This window comes from Lepisosteus platostomus, chromosome 19, assembly GCF_059453375.1.
Source record: "Lepisosteus platostomus isolate fLepPlt1 chromosome 19, fLepPlt1.hap1, whole genome shotgun sequence".
NCBI classification, from domain to species: domain Eukaryota; kingdom Metazoa; phylum Chordata; class Actinopteri; order Semionotiformes; family Lepisosteidae; genus Lepisosteus; species Lepisosteus platostomus.
Genome location: NC_142629.1, coordinates 11,127,700 through 11,143,828, shown reverse-complemented (window position 1 = coordinate 11,143,828; position 16,129 = coordinate 11,127,700). Strand labels below are relative to the sequence as shown.

General features: G+C 37.4%; 1 protein-coding gene across 3 annotated transcripts; it reads right to left on the bottom strand.

Moving 5' to 3' along the window:
* Positions 1 to 250: 250 nt before the first annotated feature.
* On the bottom strand, positions 251 to 10,566 carry nsmce1 (NSE1 component of SMC5/6 complex). Of its 3 annotated transcripts, none has more exons than XM_088612130.1 (8): positions 10,422 to 10,566; positions 9,066 to 9,209; positions 4,813 to 4,934; positions 4,187 to 4,264; positions 2,828 to 2,974; positions 2,466 to 2,582; positions 997 to 1,123; positions 251 to 568 (listed from the first exon to the last, which is right to left on the bottom strand). In XM_088612130.1, exons 2-8 carry the CDS (start codon positions 9,181 to 9,183, stop codon positions 459 to 461), a joined length of 819 nt encoding a protein of 272 aa, XP_088468256.1. In that variant the 5' UTR covers positions 9,184 to 9,209; positions 10,422 to 10,566; the 3' UTR covers positions 251 to 458. The 3 variants fall into 3 exon arrangements, with proteins under 3 accessions (XP_088468256.1, XP_088468258.1, XP_088468257.1); XM_088612132.1 differs by having other exon boundaries at positions 2,466 to 2,579; XM_088612131.1 differs by having other exon boundaries at positions 10,304 to 10,545.
* Between the last annotated feature and the right edge of the window lie 5,563 nt (positions 10,567 to 16,129).

Here is a 16,129-nt window from a genome sequence, read left to right as displayed (position 1 = left end):
ATTAATGCCAGGTTTATTACAATTTTATTCTGCTTCAGATTAATGATTTAGTATGGCTCAAGTTGGGGCTTTTCCTTTTTTACCCAATTTTCCTTACTCTGCAGGGGTTAGAATTAATGTGAATTAAATTGCAATGGCTCACTTTGTAAAAGGAAATATTACACTTGATGCAGTGATGCAGTAAAAATACACTTGAATAGTACAGCAAATACAGTGTAAAGGTTTAGTCATATCCGATGACAAACAGTAATGTTGATATTTAGTTGTTGTTTAATCTATTTCTCATGTAACAACAATAGTAGAGAAAAATATGCATGCAGTTCATGGAACAAACAAAATTAATAATGAGGACTATCATAGCAAACTAAAAAAACTTTTAAAAGCTGATAGTTAAATTAAAAGCTATTTATTAAATTAAAAGCTAACTTTATGAAGTGTCACATGACATAACAGTAGCTTCACTTCCTCAATCTCTTGGAGCGTGAGGGTGCAGTGTCTTGGGTAGTGTTCTCCTTCGCTGCCATAGCCTGGCCAGGAGAGGGTGCCTGTGGTGAAGGGCAACTGAGATCTGTCAGAACGGAGAGAGAAAACAGCTTAGTCTCAACAGTGCTTAAAAAGGAAAGCCGATGATGAATGCTTCATTTTAGGTTGTTGAAACCAACTTCAAAGTCTAAGTACCATAAAATGCTACAGCAGTTATAGCAATATGCAGTAAAATTTGTATTTTTTTCATTTATTCATATTGGATCAAGACTGAATTACTCACTCAAGTGAGTATTAATTCATTAGAATTCTTAATACAGTACTTTAGTATTCCTAAAACTACATGCTTTTAGTCACCATGTAGTAAAAAGAATACTGAAGTTTTTTATAGCCATTACTGTACATATCCACTTTGAAAGACAAACTGAGAGCGTTAAGCATCGAACCTGTAGCTGTTATTGCTTACAATACACTGAATTCCGAAGAAATTTAGCAGATGAATAAAATGGATACCTGGAATCTCATGAGGCCAGAATTCATTGCAAGAAGGACAGCGAGGATCGGTACGACCCTTGAAGTATCTTGCCACGCATGGTATGTGCATTTTGATGCCACACTCTGGGTTTTCACACATCTGACCCTAAAAGACAGGAATTTTAGAGTTTGGGAAATCAGTGTCGGATTTGTCTCTCACGAAAATCTTCCTGAGCTGCTTCTGTATTCTACCCATCAATCTAAAGTGGTCTTTAAAAGCTACGGAGTACCATTTAACATGAAACTTTCAAGACTGTCCACCGTATGTCCTTATTAAGATCATACTTTTAAGTTCTGAATCCTTTAAAGGGTAATTCAAATCAGTATCTGCTTTGTTTTCTGCATTTGAAACCCCACCACCAAACCGCGTTTTTAAACACAGGAACCATGTGTTCAGTTTCACAAGTGAAAAAAGACTACACTGACGACAATGAGAGACGGAGGATTGTTTATGAACTTACTATTTTACTATTTCAACTTTTATGATATAATGTTCAGTAGTCTTTAAAGAGCTTATCTTCCTCTCAACCCACAACATACTTTCAATAATAGAGATGGCCCTCGTAATGTTGAAGAGAACCAATCCAGTTTGTGACATTCACAATGCCTCCAGCAACTGCATGACATAATACCACTGGAATTTGATGTTTCAGAAGAATTTACATTGAGAATAAAAAATTACAAAGATTTTATAATAAATCTGAAAACTGAGTCAGACATTTATCCTAATGTTATCATAAAGTAAACATATACACTTCATTTGACTTATTCTGCTAAAATCACACAATTCTGTGGATCCAAATGAAGTCTAACAAGTGAGAGAAATCACTCTCCCTCCTTTGCTGAAATTACCTCTAGAATGGACCACGCATGTCTGGTGTATATTTTTAGAAGAATGACACATACAGGATTAGAGTCCCACTGTTGTATTTTCTTATTAAAAAACAAAGCCATAAACATTAACTGAGTCATTTAATACATTTTAAAATCTTTCAAAAATGCCTCTGATACCTTTTTAAATGTTAAGCTTTATTTTTAATTAAACTAATCAAATCCAGGACACAGGAATGCTGTGCTAGCAGAAGGTCTGATTGCTGCAGACTGAGTTTCAGGATAATGTTGATAGAAACCACTCTGCTGTGACAAGTGTATAGGTTCCTGTGTGAAATGGGTTTGGCACTATTCCTAATGTGTGTGACGCTGCACAATGAAACCACCCTGCGTGAATGTCAGCCATTACCAAAACAGAAACCTGCTGTGAAGGAGCATAGGAGCTTCAAGACATTTTAACCCTCACACTGAGTGATTTTCATTTTTGATTTAAACGGGGTCTTGCTAGATGGCCACACAAAAAAATATCCATTAAATTTATAATGGTGTGGTGTAATCTAAATATAAGAGGTCTGTTATTCCTTTTTATGGGCTACATTACATAAAGGCATCTTTACCTGAATAGCAATGTTGCGGCAGATGTTGCAAACCTTTACCAGGTCCTGGTAAATATTCTGGATGTAGGGTTCCATCTCCATAATGCAGCGAGTGCTTAGCGTATATTCACCATCCTTCTATCAAAAATAAAACAGCATTCACCAAATATCAGAAAACAACAAAGCTATATATCCCATAAGAAACAGTAAGATCTTAAGAGTCTTGGTTAGGATCACTGTACTACCACCCAAACCCAGCTCCTGACTATCAGGACAACACAGAACAAGTTAGCCCAATCCAGCACATTTTCTATTCAGATTTAAAACATTAAGATGTTCTGAAATTCCTAATACGGCATGGGAGCGTAATATAGTATCTTAACCTCATACAACCACTTGTCTTGAACCAGTCTCTGAAGGACTTGTTCTGTTTCTTTCTTTTTCATTTTCTTTGGCTGCAGTCTGTCTGCAAGGTTCAGGATTTCTGTGGATGAGGCTGTTCCAGTTTCAGAGTCCACAATCAGGTCCATCTAAAGCAAAGCAAAAGAAAATGTTTTCAGTCAGTGCTGACACTTCTTGTACCAGTGTGTTTTATTAAAAGAAACCTGCCGTTTGAAAAACTCCTGTGTTATTCTGGAACAAAATCAATCCAAAGGGATTTGACTTTATTTTAAAAACATTCTAATACAGTATACCAACCTTTAAAAGACTCAATCCTCAAATGAACTATTTGTTCATACAGAAAGATTATTTCAGGGCTTCAAGTTTATACAGAAACATTTTGATTAGAGAACATCTATATTTATCAACACATGTTTGTTATAAGTGAAGCAGAAAATATGCAAATTTCGTGGATAGAAAATAGCATGAAAAAATGATGTTAATGATATGCTATACTCATCTGGGTACAAACAATTTAAAAGCATTTTCCCATATCCCAGGTATCGTGCTATCTGCAGGCCAGAAATTTATGTGAGAGTATTGCTTGTTAATCGGAGGACCCCCTTATCAAAGGCTACCCTAAGAATCATTCATTCCTAGGTCTGTAAATACCTTATCTGTCACAACTGAATGTGGTGGACTCATAGTCCTCTAAAGCAATGGCTCCCAACCACTGTTTCTAGAACCCCCAAAACAAACGGGAACCCCCAAATGTAATACAGTAGTGTGTTAAATCGGTAATCTCATTTGGCAGATATACTTTAACAGAATTTACATTGGATCGGTTACCCTATAGTTGTGCTTTGCTTTTTTATAACATTATCTGACACAAAAAAACTGATAAAGTGTTCCTCCTTCACTGGTTTCCTTCTCAGATGGGGTTCTGAAACTGTAGGTGAAAAACAACAGCAGATAAACTTGGGCTCACAACCAAGTTGATTAATTATAAGATAACCGCAGCTTTGAGATGATCGTGTTCTCAGTCTCAAACTATTTTTAACAAGGTCTGTGAAACTACTCCTAAAAGTAAAACTGTATTTGCAAATAACATTGAAACTCATGAATCCAATACATAATAAAAAACACTAGTTTTGATTCGCAAATGTTAACTGACAGACAAGGAAATTGGTGCTAAAATAAACAAGATGGATTACTATTTAATCTAGGACCATTAAGTGCATTATGTCCAAATACAGTACAGAATTTAAAACGTTATAAAACTTACTCTATTAGTCTTAATCTATTAGTTACTCATAACTATAAAATAACATAAAATCTGAGACTAAGAACCATGTACTCACTGCTTTTCTGAACAATTCCAGCTCCGTGTCAGAGTAATCAGAGGCCATTCTTGTCACATCTGTTTCAGTAATATTCACCTGGCCAGGAAATTTCACAAGTTTACAGCTTTCTGTACAGCAGATTCACAGTAAGATTGACTGAGCTTGGATGGAATATCTTATATTTAGAAAAGCTCGGTCTTAATGTGTAGTGTTTAATATTTTAATTTATCATTGGCATATGAGAAGAATTCTAATTTCCCCCAAAACCAGGAGAAAATTAACTGCAGTTATGACTTTAATTTGTTCTAATTAGCATCACATAAAATGTGATTTTACTACAGACTCTACCAATATGTTTCCTTCCAGTTTGTGTAACATTACATTTTTCATTTCAGGCTCATTACAAGTGCACAAACATACAGGTAACTTCACTTTTTAAATAAGAATAGAGCTTGACATTGACACAGGAGACCTGTGTCAATGGAATGATGAATTACTGGGACTCTTCTTCATGGCTTGGCCAAGGATAGCCCATATGTTCAATGGGGTTATTTTACAGCAATTAGACAGGTCATGACTGAGGGATGATGGAAAAAAATGAGACCTTGATGAAAGAAAGGGAATTAAATTACAGCTTAGCTCACCAGAGCGTAGTATTGCACACCATCTTCTTCTGACATCCCCTTTCGGATCTGCATGAACATAGGCTGGAGATGAGTGTTGATCACACGGATAAAGTCATCTAGACCTTCATGGGGATAATGTACTGTGGTTGGACAACAAGAAGGAGAAACAAGTCAATTGTTTATTAAATCATAGAAAATGTATGGCACTACTACTGTCTCATTCCTGTGGCAGTGGTATAATTTGAGGTGGTATATAATTTCGGAATTATTAACCTTGAGTATTAAGATTATACTATATTGAGTCCCTGAATAAAAAATCCAACATATCCAAGTTCATATACTAAGGGTTTCATAGTTTCAAGTAGTGAAACTGTTTTCAAGTAAATTTCTTAATACTTAAAAATACAGATTATGAACAACTTCTCCTTTACATCTACAGTTACAGAATTTAACATGACAGAATATAAACTTAAATACCCCCTACCCATAAACTACTAAGCGTTTCTCCTAATAAGACATTGTCATGAACCTGTTCAAGCAATATAAGGCACCTATGGACAATTAATTCTGTAATATCACTGATTTATTTTTAAAAGGTGAAAGCGATTTCAAGATGACTTGCACAGTAACAAGCTGTGCCAGAGCTGGAGTGAACTACCACAACACAGAATCTTGCATATTAGGTTTAAATTACATTTTAAATTACCCAGCCACTTTTCCAGGAAAAAAAAAAATCACTTCTATTTAACAGATACTTTTTCTGATGGTACTAATAATTACTGAAATTCATCTGGTAACAGGGGTCACTGAAGAGACTTTGATTAAATTAGGAATTTCCATAGCACATTACAGTAAATATGACACAAAGGTGTTTTTAAAAAAAGTTACAATGTGGATCAGGTACGAACACTGAAGATGAGTAGTCTAAACATAGGGAGTTTTTGAAGTATTTAAGAACTACCAGACTAAAAAATGGCTTGAAGCATGACCTTTAATAGAAGAGCACAGCCCACAGAAAAAAAACCATTGCGCAGGCACAACTGTGGGTTGTGGTTTTGATCATGTCTTTCCTGCACTCCTGGCTGTGCAATGACATATAACAATGCAATGTCACCTTTATATTAGACCCCATTCCAGCCACATTATTTCAGACCTGTTTCACTTCTCCCTGCCCCATTGTCCTCAATGTAATAAATGAATCCTTGAGCACTGATGTTGTACCAACGGTCCTCAAAACTGCTGCCATTACCCCTCTGCCAAAAAAGCCAACCAAGGGTCTGGACAATCTAAAAACTTTTCGCCCCATCTATTGATTGCAAATGGTCGGTATACCAGTTTGTACTATGAACAAACTGTGTTAGATCAAAGCATCCCAACAGAGCTAGAAAATCCTTAGCTAAACTGGAAAAAAATCCTTAGCTAAGACCCTGAATCAATATGTACATTAAAGTCCCCAAGAATAAGGATCCTCTTAAATCTGAGGCATAAAAATGAAAATAAATTGGCAAAGTCACCTTAAAAGGCTTCATTAGGTATGGGTGGTCTATATACCATTGCAATGATGGTAGAGTGGGGAACAGAGACATTTAAAAGAAGAAAGAAGAGGTGCAGTAACAGTACTTAAACTGTAAAGAAGATTATAAATATCAATAATGCCCCCACAGGTGGCTCTGTGGCTAAGGATCTGCGCCTGTGGCTGGAAGGTTGCCGGTTCGTATCCTGCAGCTGGCAGAGGAATCCTACTCCGTTGGGCCCCCAAGCAAGGCCCTTAACCCCAACTGCTCACGGGGTGCCATATAAATGGGTGACCCTGCGCTCTGACCCCATGCTTCTCTCCCTATCTGTGTGTCTCATGGAGAGCAAATTGGGGTATGTGAAAAAACAAATTCCTAATGCAAGAAATTGCATATGGCCAATAAAGTGATCTTATCTTATCTTACCTCTGCCTGAAAGACTACGGAGGTCAAACAACCCATACCCTTGAGGGACTAGAAGATTGAACAGGAGACCATCATTCTGTCTGTGCCAGGTTTCGGTTTAGCACAGAAAATCATTTTTTTTTTCTGTAATAAGGTCACTAATGAAAAGAGCCTAATTATTCACAGTGCAGGTGTTTAGTAGTGCTGATATGGCCTATCTTGGGGAGCCAGGGGGCAGCGGAGTGGGTTCCAGGCATGCTAAAGGGAGTAGCTGATAATGGCTTTAAATAAATAAAAAATACTACAAACTAGTTCTGAACCACTAAGATGATACAGATTTCCTGAGAAATCTGATTATCTATTGATGCTCTGAGTCATATTATACCTTTTATCATGTTTTGTTAAATCTACAATAGTCCCTTAAAATACAGGTGCTTCAGTCTCTGAATGTAAAGTGAATATTCTAGTACCATGCTTAACACTGTCACTACTGTCACTAGTGATTGGATCTTTCAGTTTCACCAGAAGGTATACCACATGCAATGTTACAACATTTTATGAACAATAAACTGCACATAAGAATGCCGCTAGGCAGCAACTTGAAACAAACGCTGGTATACACATGCATTCTTTTGAAAAAGTATCCTCTCATTGGATACAAATATTTGGAACTCCCTGTCAAATGAATTTTCTCACTGGCAAGCAATGTGGCTTCAGAAAAATAACCCAGACTTCGTTTACCTTTCCTGGCCAGAACAATCCTTATATCTTAATCCTGTGGAAAGTCAGTAAAAACAGTATAAAATGCAGTTCAGTGCCACACACCTTACTTGGTGATCCTGCTAGAACAATGGAATTTGACTGGGTAGCAAATATTTCAAAACCTTGTGAAATAAATGACAAGTCAGTCACACTTGAACTATTCTTTCAGCCATGGAAACCTGATGTACTGTATTATTCAGTAGGTGCTCCTAATGTATTAGCCAGTAAGAGTTAATGTCTACATCACTGTCAATTTTGGACAGTCAGAGTCATTCTGCATCTCTGGTACCTTAAACTAGTGTTTATCAACCTTTTTTGTGCCAGAGATCAGCTCTGCAAGGTCTTCCTTATTTGTCAACTTCTTAAGATAAAAGCAAAACTATAAAAGAAACAGTCTTAAATTCACTCATTATAACTATGCCTGTATGGCTCAGTTTGTGAAGTCTCAGGCAAGGACCAGTCAGCACTGTTCCAAAGACTGGTGGTGGTCAGTGGGTCCAGAGGTTGAGCAACACAGCTTAAGCATTTAATAAAAGCTGTTGACCAGATCAATGAAGTATGGACAACCTGAAAATGTGCTGGTGTTTGTACTTATTGTGTTTAGTATAATGCCATATAATATACAGATTACTGTACCGCTAATGAAATTTTGCACATTTTTATCCCAGCTTCTGGACTGGTGTTTATCGCTGTTCAATAAGAAATTGACAGGGAATAAGAGAATGAGACATATGTTATTATATTATTATATTTTAATGTTAAAACAGAAAATAGTGTTTTACTAAATATTTTAGCCTGCACATTCTTATATTATCCACACTTGCGATCAGTCAATTTATCTAATAGATCAACTTTCACTGCTACTTTTAATTAAGCTGTTTGTATATTCTGTGAACAACATACATTGCTTGTGTGAATAATGAAGGAATGGATTTTTAACTAAAAGAGTAACAATTGTAAAGAAATCATCAAGTAGCATGCTTTTACACATGATGATACAATAAAGCATGAGATTCAAAAGCAAATGTATTTTTTTTGCAAGCCATGTTCAAGTAGGAAACCTTACTGATCTCAAATGAGTTTGGAGAATCAACTCATAACACAGAACAACCAAGAAACATCAGAATAGATCTTGGACTGATGGTTTATAGGTTATTTAAGCATACATATGTGGCTTTAAAAAAAATGAAAGAACACAATTTCATTAGGCTTTGGTAGCAAATGATATTAAACATAAAAACAATAGTACGTAAAGGAACAACAAATACAACATTTCAGCTGTGGTGCGTGAAGAAGAAGACCCACACCCAAAGAAGGCTCCACAGAGGCTTTTTTTCTCTTTCCAGCATGGAATAAACCTTTACTTGTTCCTTTGAGCCTAAACATGCTGACGCAGCTACCTACAACAGTATTGTTATTTTTCAACAGCATGTCAATACAAGCATCTTTCTAGTGACATAATGCAGTGAATAAGATAAACAGATTTGATATTGGACAAGAAATATTTCAAAACACCACTGAAAGTGAAGGTGTGAATGTATTTCTTGGTAACAGCTGAAGCAAAGAGGAATAGGCATCTTCTTGTCTTACCTCTGTGCACCTCGCAGCAGTGCCTGTGCAGGGCCCTGGCTTTGGAGCCCTCTATTATCCCACAGCACATCAGAGACTGGAGGAACCTCCGGTGGCTGTCCGTCATGTGCTTGGCCATAGCCTAGGTTCTTTTTCCCCAAATCCCTAGCAAAAAACAAGAAAGAGCACGCCATCAACTGCAGAAAAATGCCTGCTTATGAACTGAAAACGTATTACACACTACCCAAAATATTGTTAAGATGCCCTTATCTAGTCTGACCTTATGCTTAAATTCAATTATATACACTGTATATTAAAAACAGGGAACATATGTGCAGAAACAATGCATAAAAATAAATTAATAAAAACACTAAGACTAGCACAAAACCTGTGAAGAAACTCTCATGTCAATAAAACACAAACAATAAGAACTAAAACGGTGTTGGTGCGAAAGCTTTTTTGAAATATTATTATTATTCAGTAAATAAGGTTGACGTGAATCATAGAGTGTAATTTTTAGACAGGAAGAATAACTCAACATTTTTGTCATTTTAAGAATATGAACTTCATGACTACGATCTCTTGGTTAGGAATAATATATCCCCTGCTGAACAGGAAATCAGCCATAAAATACAAGCTAGGCAGCTAAGTGATAACCTAATATACTTTACACAATGAAATACTGCAGTGTTACAAGGCATAATATTCCGCTAAAACAATAATATTCAGTTAAAACCATTTACAAACACTTTTTTATATTATTACAGTCCTTGCAAATAGTAATATAAAATGTATTTGATAAAATAATAACCTCTAAGTCTGGATTAAAAGGAAAGCACTAATATTTCAATACCAGTTATAGCGTGTTACTGGGGCCTTGATATTTGAATTACGCATTGCATTTCCTTATATTGGCAATTTATATTGTTTCCTTGTGCTTTTCACACATTTTTTCAATAAAATATTCCACGGTAAAATACAAGTACTATCGAAGTTACACGTACGATTATAGCTTTACTATAGTTCAGTTATGTGTTCAAATATGAACTGAAAGACGAGACATGTTTGAAACATTTTTCAGACCGCACCGCATTCCACATTCCTCCGAACTACTACTATTGCCACTGGCAAATGTCAAGCAGAGAGAGTCGTGATTGGACAATGCGCAAATACATCACATGAGAAACCAGATGAAAATGATTTTCGCTTCCTTAAAAATAAGTGGTTTAATCACGTAACCTTTACATAACACGTCTTACCGTTTGCCTACAGACTTTAAAACGACAAAATAAGTAGTCTCAGTCCATCCTCTACAATAGACAGTACGCAAATCACTCTCCTCAATAGTAGTTTGTACAAGTCAGTAAAATTACATACTCCAAAGAGCCGAACCGTATCAATGTGACCTGTTCCTGCAGGTTTAGACGCTCTGGAGATACACTGGAAGAGACCAGTAAACTCAAAAGAGCAATAGCGTGAAGCTAGCTACAATAAGCGACTCTGGCTTGGCAGCACCTTTCAAAATAAAAGTCTCCTAAAACCTGCCTCATATAAAATAATCCTGTACCAGTTAAAGTCACATTTATAGCACAACAACAGTTTGTTCATCCTCAAAACTATGTGGAATGTGATAAATAGACCCACAGGTAATATAAAATTGCCGTTCTTCATTAATTTTGTTCTTTCTTGCAATCTTATTGGTGTTTTTATATCACTTCCTCCTTGCAAATTGACATAGAGCTGTGCACTGCTAGACAGGAAAAAGTATCATTCCTGACAAAAAAAAATGTGCCTCTCCAAAAGTAGTTCAAATCTATTCTACAGACCCACAGCTAATAGAAAATCACCATTGTTTTCTCAGATAAGTGTCTTTATCAAAACTGCTGGGGTTTATAGAGCCCCTCCCATTCCTAGACTGGGACCATGCAGTGATGGGCAGGGAGCGGTCTCACTCCCTTCCTGACCAAACAAACATTTGTGTCTCTCCAAAAATACCTCAAATCTACTCTATAGACCCTCAGCTAATAGTGCATAACCATGGATCATGCATAAGTCTTTATAAGTGTCTTTGCTAAAGTTGCTGGGGTTTAGAAGACCACCTGCTGTTCCCAGACTGGGATGGTGCAGTGATGGACAGGGAGTGGTCTCACTCCCCTCCCAGCCAAACCAAAATTTGTGCCTCTTCAAAAGCACCTCAAATCTATTCTACCGACCCTCGGCTAATAGAAAATCACCATGGTTTTCTCAGATTAGCATTTCTGTCAAAACTGCTGGGGTTTATAGAGCACCTCCCATTCCCATACTGGGACTGTGTAGCTATGGGCAGGGAGTGGTCTTACTCCCCTCCTGACCAAACAAACATTTGTGCCTCTCCAAAAGTGACTCAGATCTGTTCTACAGATCCTCAGTTAATAGTACATCACCATAGTTTTGCCAGATGAGCGTCCTTTGCCAATGTTGCTGGGGTTTATAGGGGCCTTTTAGTGGCCGATACTAGATTTGTTTCGAAGGGCATGTTATCGCAATGTGGGCATTGTTAACACTTCACCAGTGGATCTTCCTTTCTGGTTTGAAATAAAGTGTCAATTTCACACTTTCTTATTAGAGTGTATCGAAACAGCCAAAATATTGAATAGACCTTCAATGGTGATGTGTCTTTCCTGGGAAGGTGGCTCTGCCACAGACATGGTATGGAGCCTTTTTTATTTGACCCGGTAATGTGGAAACGATGGCTCACATGTTGCAAGTACAAGTACAAGTTGATAATTGATTCCCCCCATGAGTTCCGATATACTGGGAAGTAAAGATGCCTTACAGGTGTTCTGCATCAAAACACTACAGACTTTCTCTTAAATCAGATCAGCTTTTATTATTTTGAGTGTAGAACTACTCAGACAGCATTCAAACGCTGCTTTAGCTGTCTGCCCTATTGTCCTTTGGACACATAAATTCTGCACAGAAATTAAAAGTTAAAACCCTCATTTAACTGCAAGAAAACCTGTGGGAGTCCACGGCTTGGGAGTTCAATTTTGGATGATAGAAGTTTCGTAAGAAATTATTTAATATTAGATTCTATGTCAATTTTACCTGGTTCGGGTACTTTTGGAAATCTGAATAGCTTTAGGTCCCAGGAGGGTCTTGAAAGTTTTGTGTATTGTTACAGGTAAGGCTGTCTGTTCCTTTGTCACTGATTGCAAGCTATTCAAAGACTCCTTCAGTGCCTCTTTACTATGCAGTAGAGTTGATATGTAACTCTTCAGTGGGTCCAGATTTTTTTGTGTTTCATGAGTATTGGCATTCGCAACTGTGAGTACATTGCACTTTTCCTACCAACACCTTCCAATTCCAACTGCAGTTCACATTGGAATGTGCTCTGGGAATCTGAATCACAACAGTTTGTGGACAAGAGCTAAATTGTTGCTTCCAGACCACTGTTTGCTTACACTTTGAGCAATTCCATGTGACTATGTTCTCTAGTAAAGACTTGTGTACGAGGGTCAATTAACTCATTAAAAACTCAGCTCTTTGTGCAAGCAAAAAATGACTAACTTCACATAATTCGGTATGCAAGAAACTACAGTTCTAGCAAAAGTGTACATGGGAAGTAATAAAGGTACTGTTTACTTGGCCACAAACAACCCAGGACATAAGGGGAATTATTAAATTGGCTGGGTCAATTTCTCTCTTAAAATCTATTGAAGATATAACTTCACATATCTCATCTAACACTGGCTTTGAAAAGTAGCTGCTAGGATGGTTGATTGCAGGTTTGACAAAATGTGTGATGGATGCACTACATGCAATACTACTTTCCACTTCTGTGTCACCATTTACGGTAGTTTGACCTCCCTATTCTGGGAAACCATCTGTTTATTGTTTGTCTTACCACAATAAGCCCCCAAAATGAGATAATCCAGTGCTGTTTGAGCACCAATGCTGACGTGATACATCAATTTTACTTTTTTTTGGTTACATCTAATTTATTATGTATTACACTGCTGATTGCTTCACATTTGATCATGAAACTGAACCCAGTTTTTAATGCTGTGGCTTTAACACCACAATTTTCTGAGCAACACAGAAACCCTACAGATTCAATATCTTTGTCATTCTGTGTCATACCTACACAAACAAAGTTAATTCGCTCATTGCAATCATCGCACTCCACATTTGGTTTTTTTGGCTGATGGGTGATTTACAGATGCATTATGGTTTTTGCCTTTTCAAAACATTGCCAGTCATCCACTCTATGTCTAAGAATGGTTACTCCGTGTCACAGCTATGGTTTTGGTCACAATACTATGATCTTCAGTGTCAGCATTACTTTGGTTGGGATCACGGTTGTTGTTTAGACTTTTCCCTGTCCAACACTGCACAGTCCCAGTCTGGAAACAGCAAGCGGTCCTATAAACCCCAGCAACTTTAGCAAATAATTATAATAATAATAATTGCTTACACTTATTTAGCGCTTTTTCTGGACACTCCACTCAAAGTGCTTTACAGGTAATGGCTCCACCACCACCAATGTGCAGCATCCACCTGGATGATAAGCAAAGACACTTTCTGACAAAACCATGGTTATGTACTATTAGCTGAGGGGCTTTAGAGTAGATCTGAGGTATTTTTGAAGAGGCACAAATTTTGTTTTGTTCGGGAGGGGAGTGAGACCACTCCCTGTCCATCACTGCACGATCCCAGTCTGGGAACAGCAGGTGGTCTTATCAACCCCAGCAACATTAGCAAAGACACTTATCTGAAAAAAAACACAGTTATTTTCTTTTAGCCAAGGGTCTGTAGAATAGATCTGAGGTATTTTTGAAGAGGCACAAATTGTTGTTTGGTCGGGAGGAGAGTTAGACCTCTCCCTGCACCATCACTGCATGGTCCAAGTCTGGGAATGGGAGGTGCTCTATAAACCCCAGCAGTTTTGACAGAGACACTTATCTGACAAAAACAAGGCGATTTTCTATTAGCTGAGGGTCTATGCAATAGATTCCATCCACCTTTTGAGAATCACAAATTTTTCCAGCGGTGATCCACCCAGACCAACAATATTAATAAAGACTTAAAACTGAATGAAGAAGGGTGATTTGCTATTGGCTGACTGTCTTAAAACTGTATGTTACAGCACTTTTGATGGTGCAAAAAATATGTTTTTGTCCCTGGTTATAGTTTAAAAAACTGATTGAATTAAAATATAATAAAGGATTTGATTTAATTAGAAATTTCAGATACAGCTCCTTTAAAAGCTTCCATCTTAAAACCTTTTGCATTGAACAGACAAAAAACATTTATATGAAACAATATAGCAATGACAATTTTTACAGTAGTATAAATGGAAGAAATGTGCTGTAAAATTAATAAAAACTTCTAATAATCTTAGATTTGTCGAATTGGAGATTAGTGGAGACGATTTAAAATTAAAAAGGACCCTCTCAAATTTTGGCGGAATGTTCAAGGAATTACATTTTACCACGAAGAAATAACAAAGCAGAAGTTTCAGCTGCTTGTCACTTCGCTTAATGTTGCTACAGTATACTCCTCATACGCTCCTGTGGTAGCTGAATAACTTTTATTTTGATTGAAATTCGGCTATTTACATACACTTCCGGATCATTCGTGTCGCTTAGTGTAACTAGCTTCACGCTACTAGCAAGAGCACAGCTCCTTCTCACCCGGACGAAATTACCGGCTGTACCCAAACATGAACATGCGCAGTCCGATTGGTCCCCAGTTCCGGTTCATTGGTGGTGAAACCGCGGTTCGAGACGCTGGGTCGCGGCTTGTGAGTCCTCGACGGACTGCACACACCGGTTTAGTGTGTCAGGAAAATAAAAGTGGCATCCCTTGCAGCTCTATAAGCTGTATGTTGCAACTTTCTTTAGGGGAGAGTATTTCACTGCGTATGACCGAACGTATAGAGCGACTTTCCTGTTTACAAGAACCTAAAGCGCTGTACAAATAAACAGCATAAAATATCAACACTTGAAAATAGAAAAATAAAACGCAATGAAAACAGAATGTAGTAAACACCAGAAATACAACGATAGGTTGTGAATGCTGGTTTCCCCACTGCCTACATTTCAATAAAGCAAAACTGAAACCTGGACGACTCGCAGTACTCTAAGGCTCTGTTAAAGCTGTGCAGAACTGTGCTAATGCAACTCATTGTTCCAGTTAAGTTTATGAAGTGCATGATATATCAGGCACAGTATATACTGCACATGTACATATGTAATTTGATTAACAGGTTAGTTTAAAAAGCGAATTAGTAGAGAGTTAAAATAAGCTATTTATTTGATGCTTATAACAATATTGTATAACAATCAGTGACACTACAAACTGTTTGAGGGGGCATCATACAAGGTGGATATTGACTCTTTTTCCAGGGGTGACAAAGCGATTACTATGTTGAAAAACGGATTAATATTACATTTAAATCTACAATGGCCTTGTTCAACCTATGGGTGTGTTCTGCTGCTAAAATTGATTACTTTTTAACATTCTTATCGGATGCTCAGTTAAAATCTCGCAAAGAACAAATATATAAGAAGTGCTCATTCACCCTATTCCTTTAACCTATTGAGGAGCTCCAGTCAAACATTCAATACTAGATACTTTAGTATAAAAGGATTCTTTATGTGGATAGCATGGTGGTGCAGTGGTTAACATTGCTGCATTGCAGTGCTGGGGCCCTGGGTGCTATCTGTGAGGAGTTTCTATGTTCTCCCAATGTTTGCATGGGTTTCCTCCAGGTGCTCTGGTTTCCTCCCACAGTCCAAGGACAGGTTAAGGATAGGTTAAGTGGCTTCTGTGATAATTGGCCCTAAGTGTGAGTGTATGTGTTTGCCCTGTGTTGGCCTTGTGTCTGTTGCTTGCTGAGATGTCCCTGCCCCTGTTACCCAGAATTGGAAGAACCAGTTTGAAGATGGATGGATACTTTATTATGGCATGGTATTATCATAAAAAGAAGATTTTGATCCTCTGGATTCAAACCAAAGCAAGTGACAAGGTTTTGAACCATTTTAGTTGTGAACAGGAAAGACTATGAGGGGACCAAAGTCAAAGTGAACGTCTTTTGAATC

Bases quoted from the DNA above. Each gene is read 5' to 3' on its own strand.
- nsmce1 (XM_088612130.1), bottom strand. From the start codon at position 9,183: ATGGCCAAGCACATGACGGACAGCCACCGGAGGTTCCTCCAGTCTCTG. The intron at 4,265-4,812 runs GTGAGCTAAGCT...TTTCCTGGCCAG, and splicing joins GTGTGCAATACTACGCTCTG to GTGAATATTACTGAAACAGA. The intron at 2,975-4,186 runs GTGAGTACATGG...GCTTTGCTTTAG, and splicing joins TGGAATTGTTCAGAAAAGCA to ATGGACCTGATTGTGGACTC.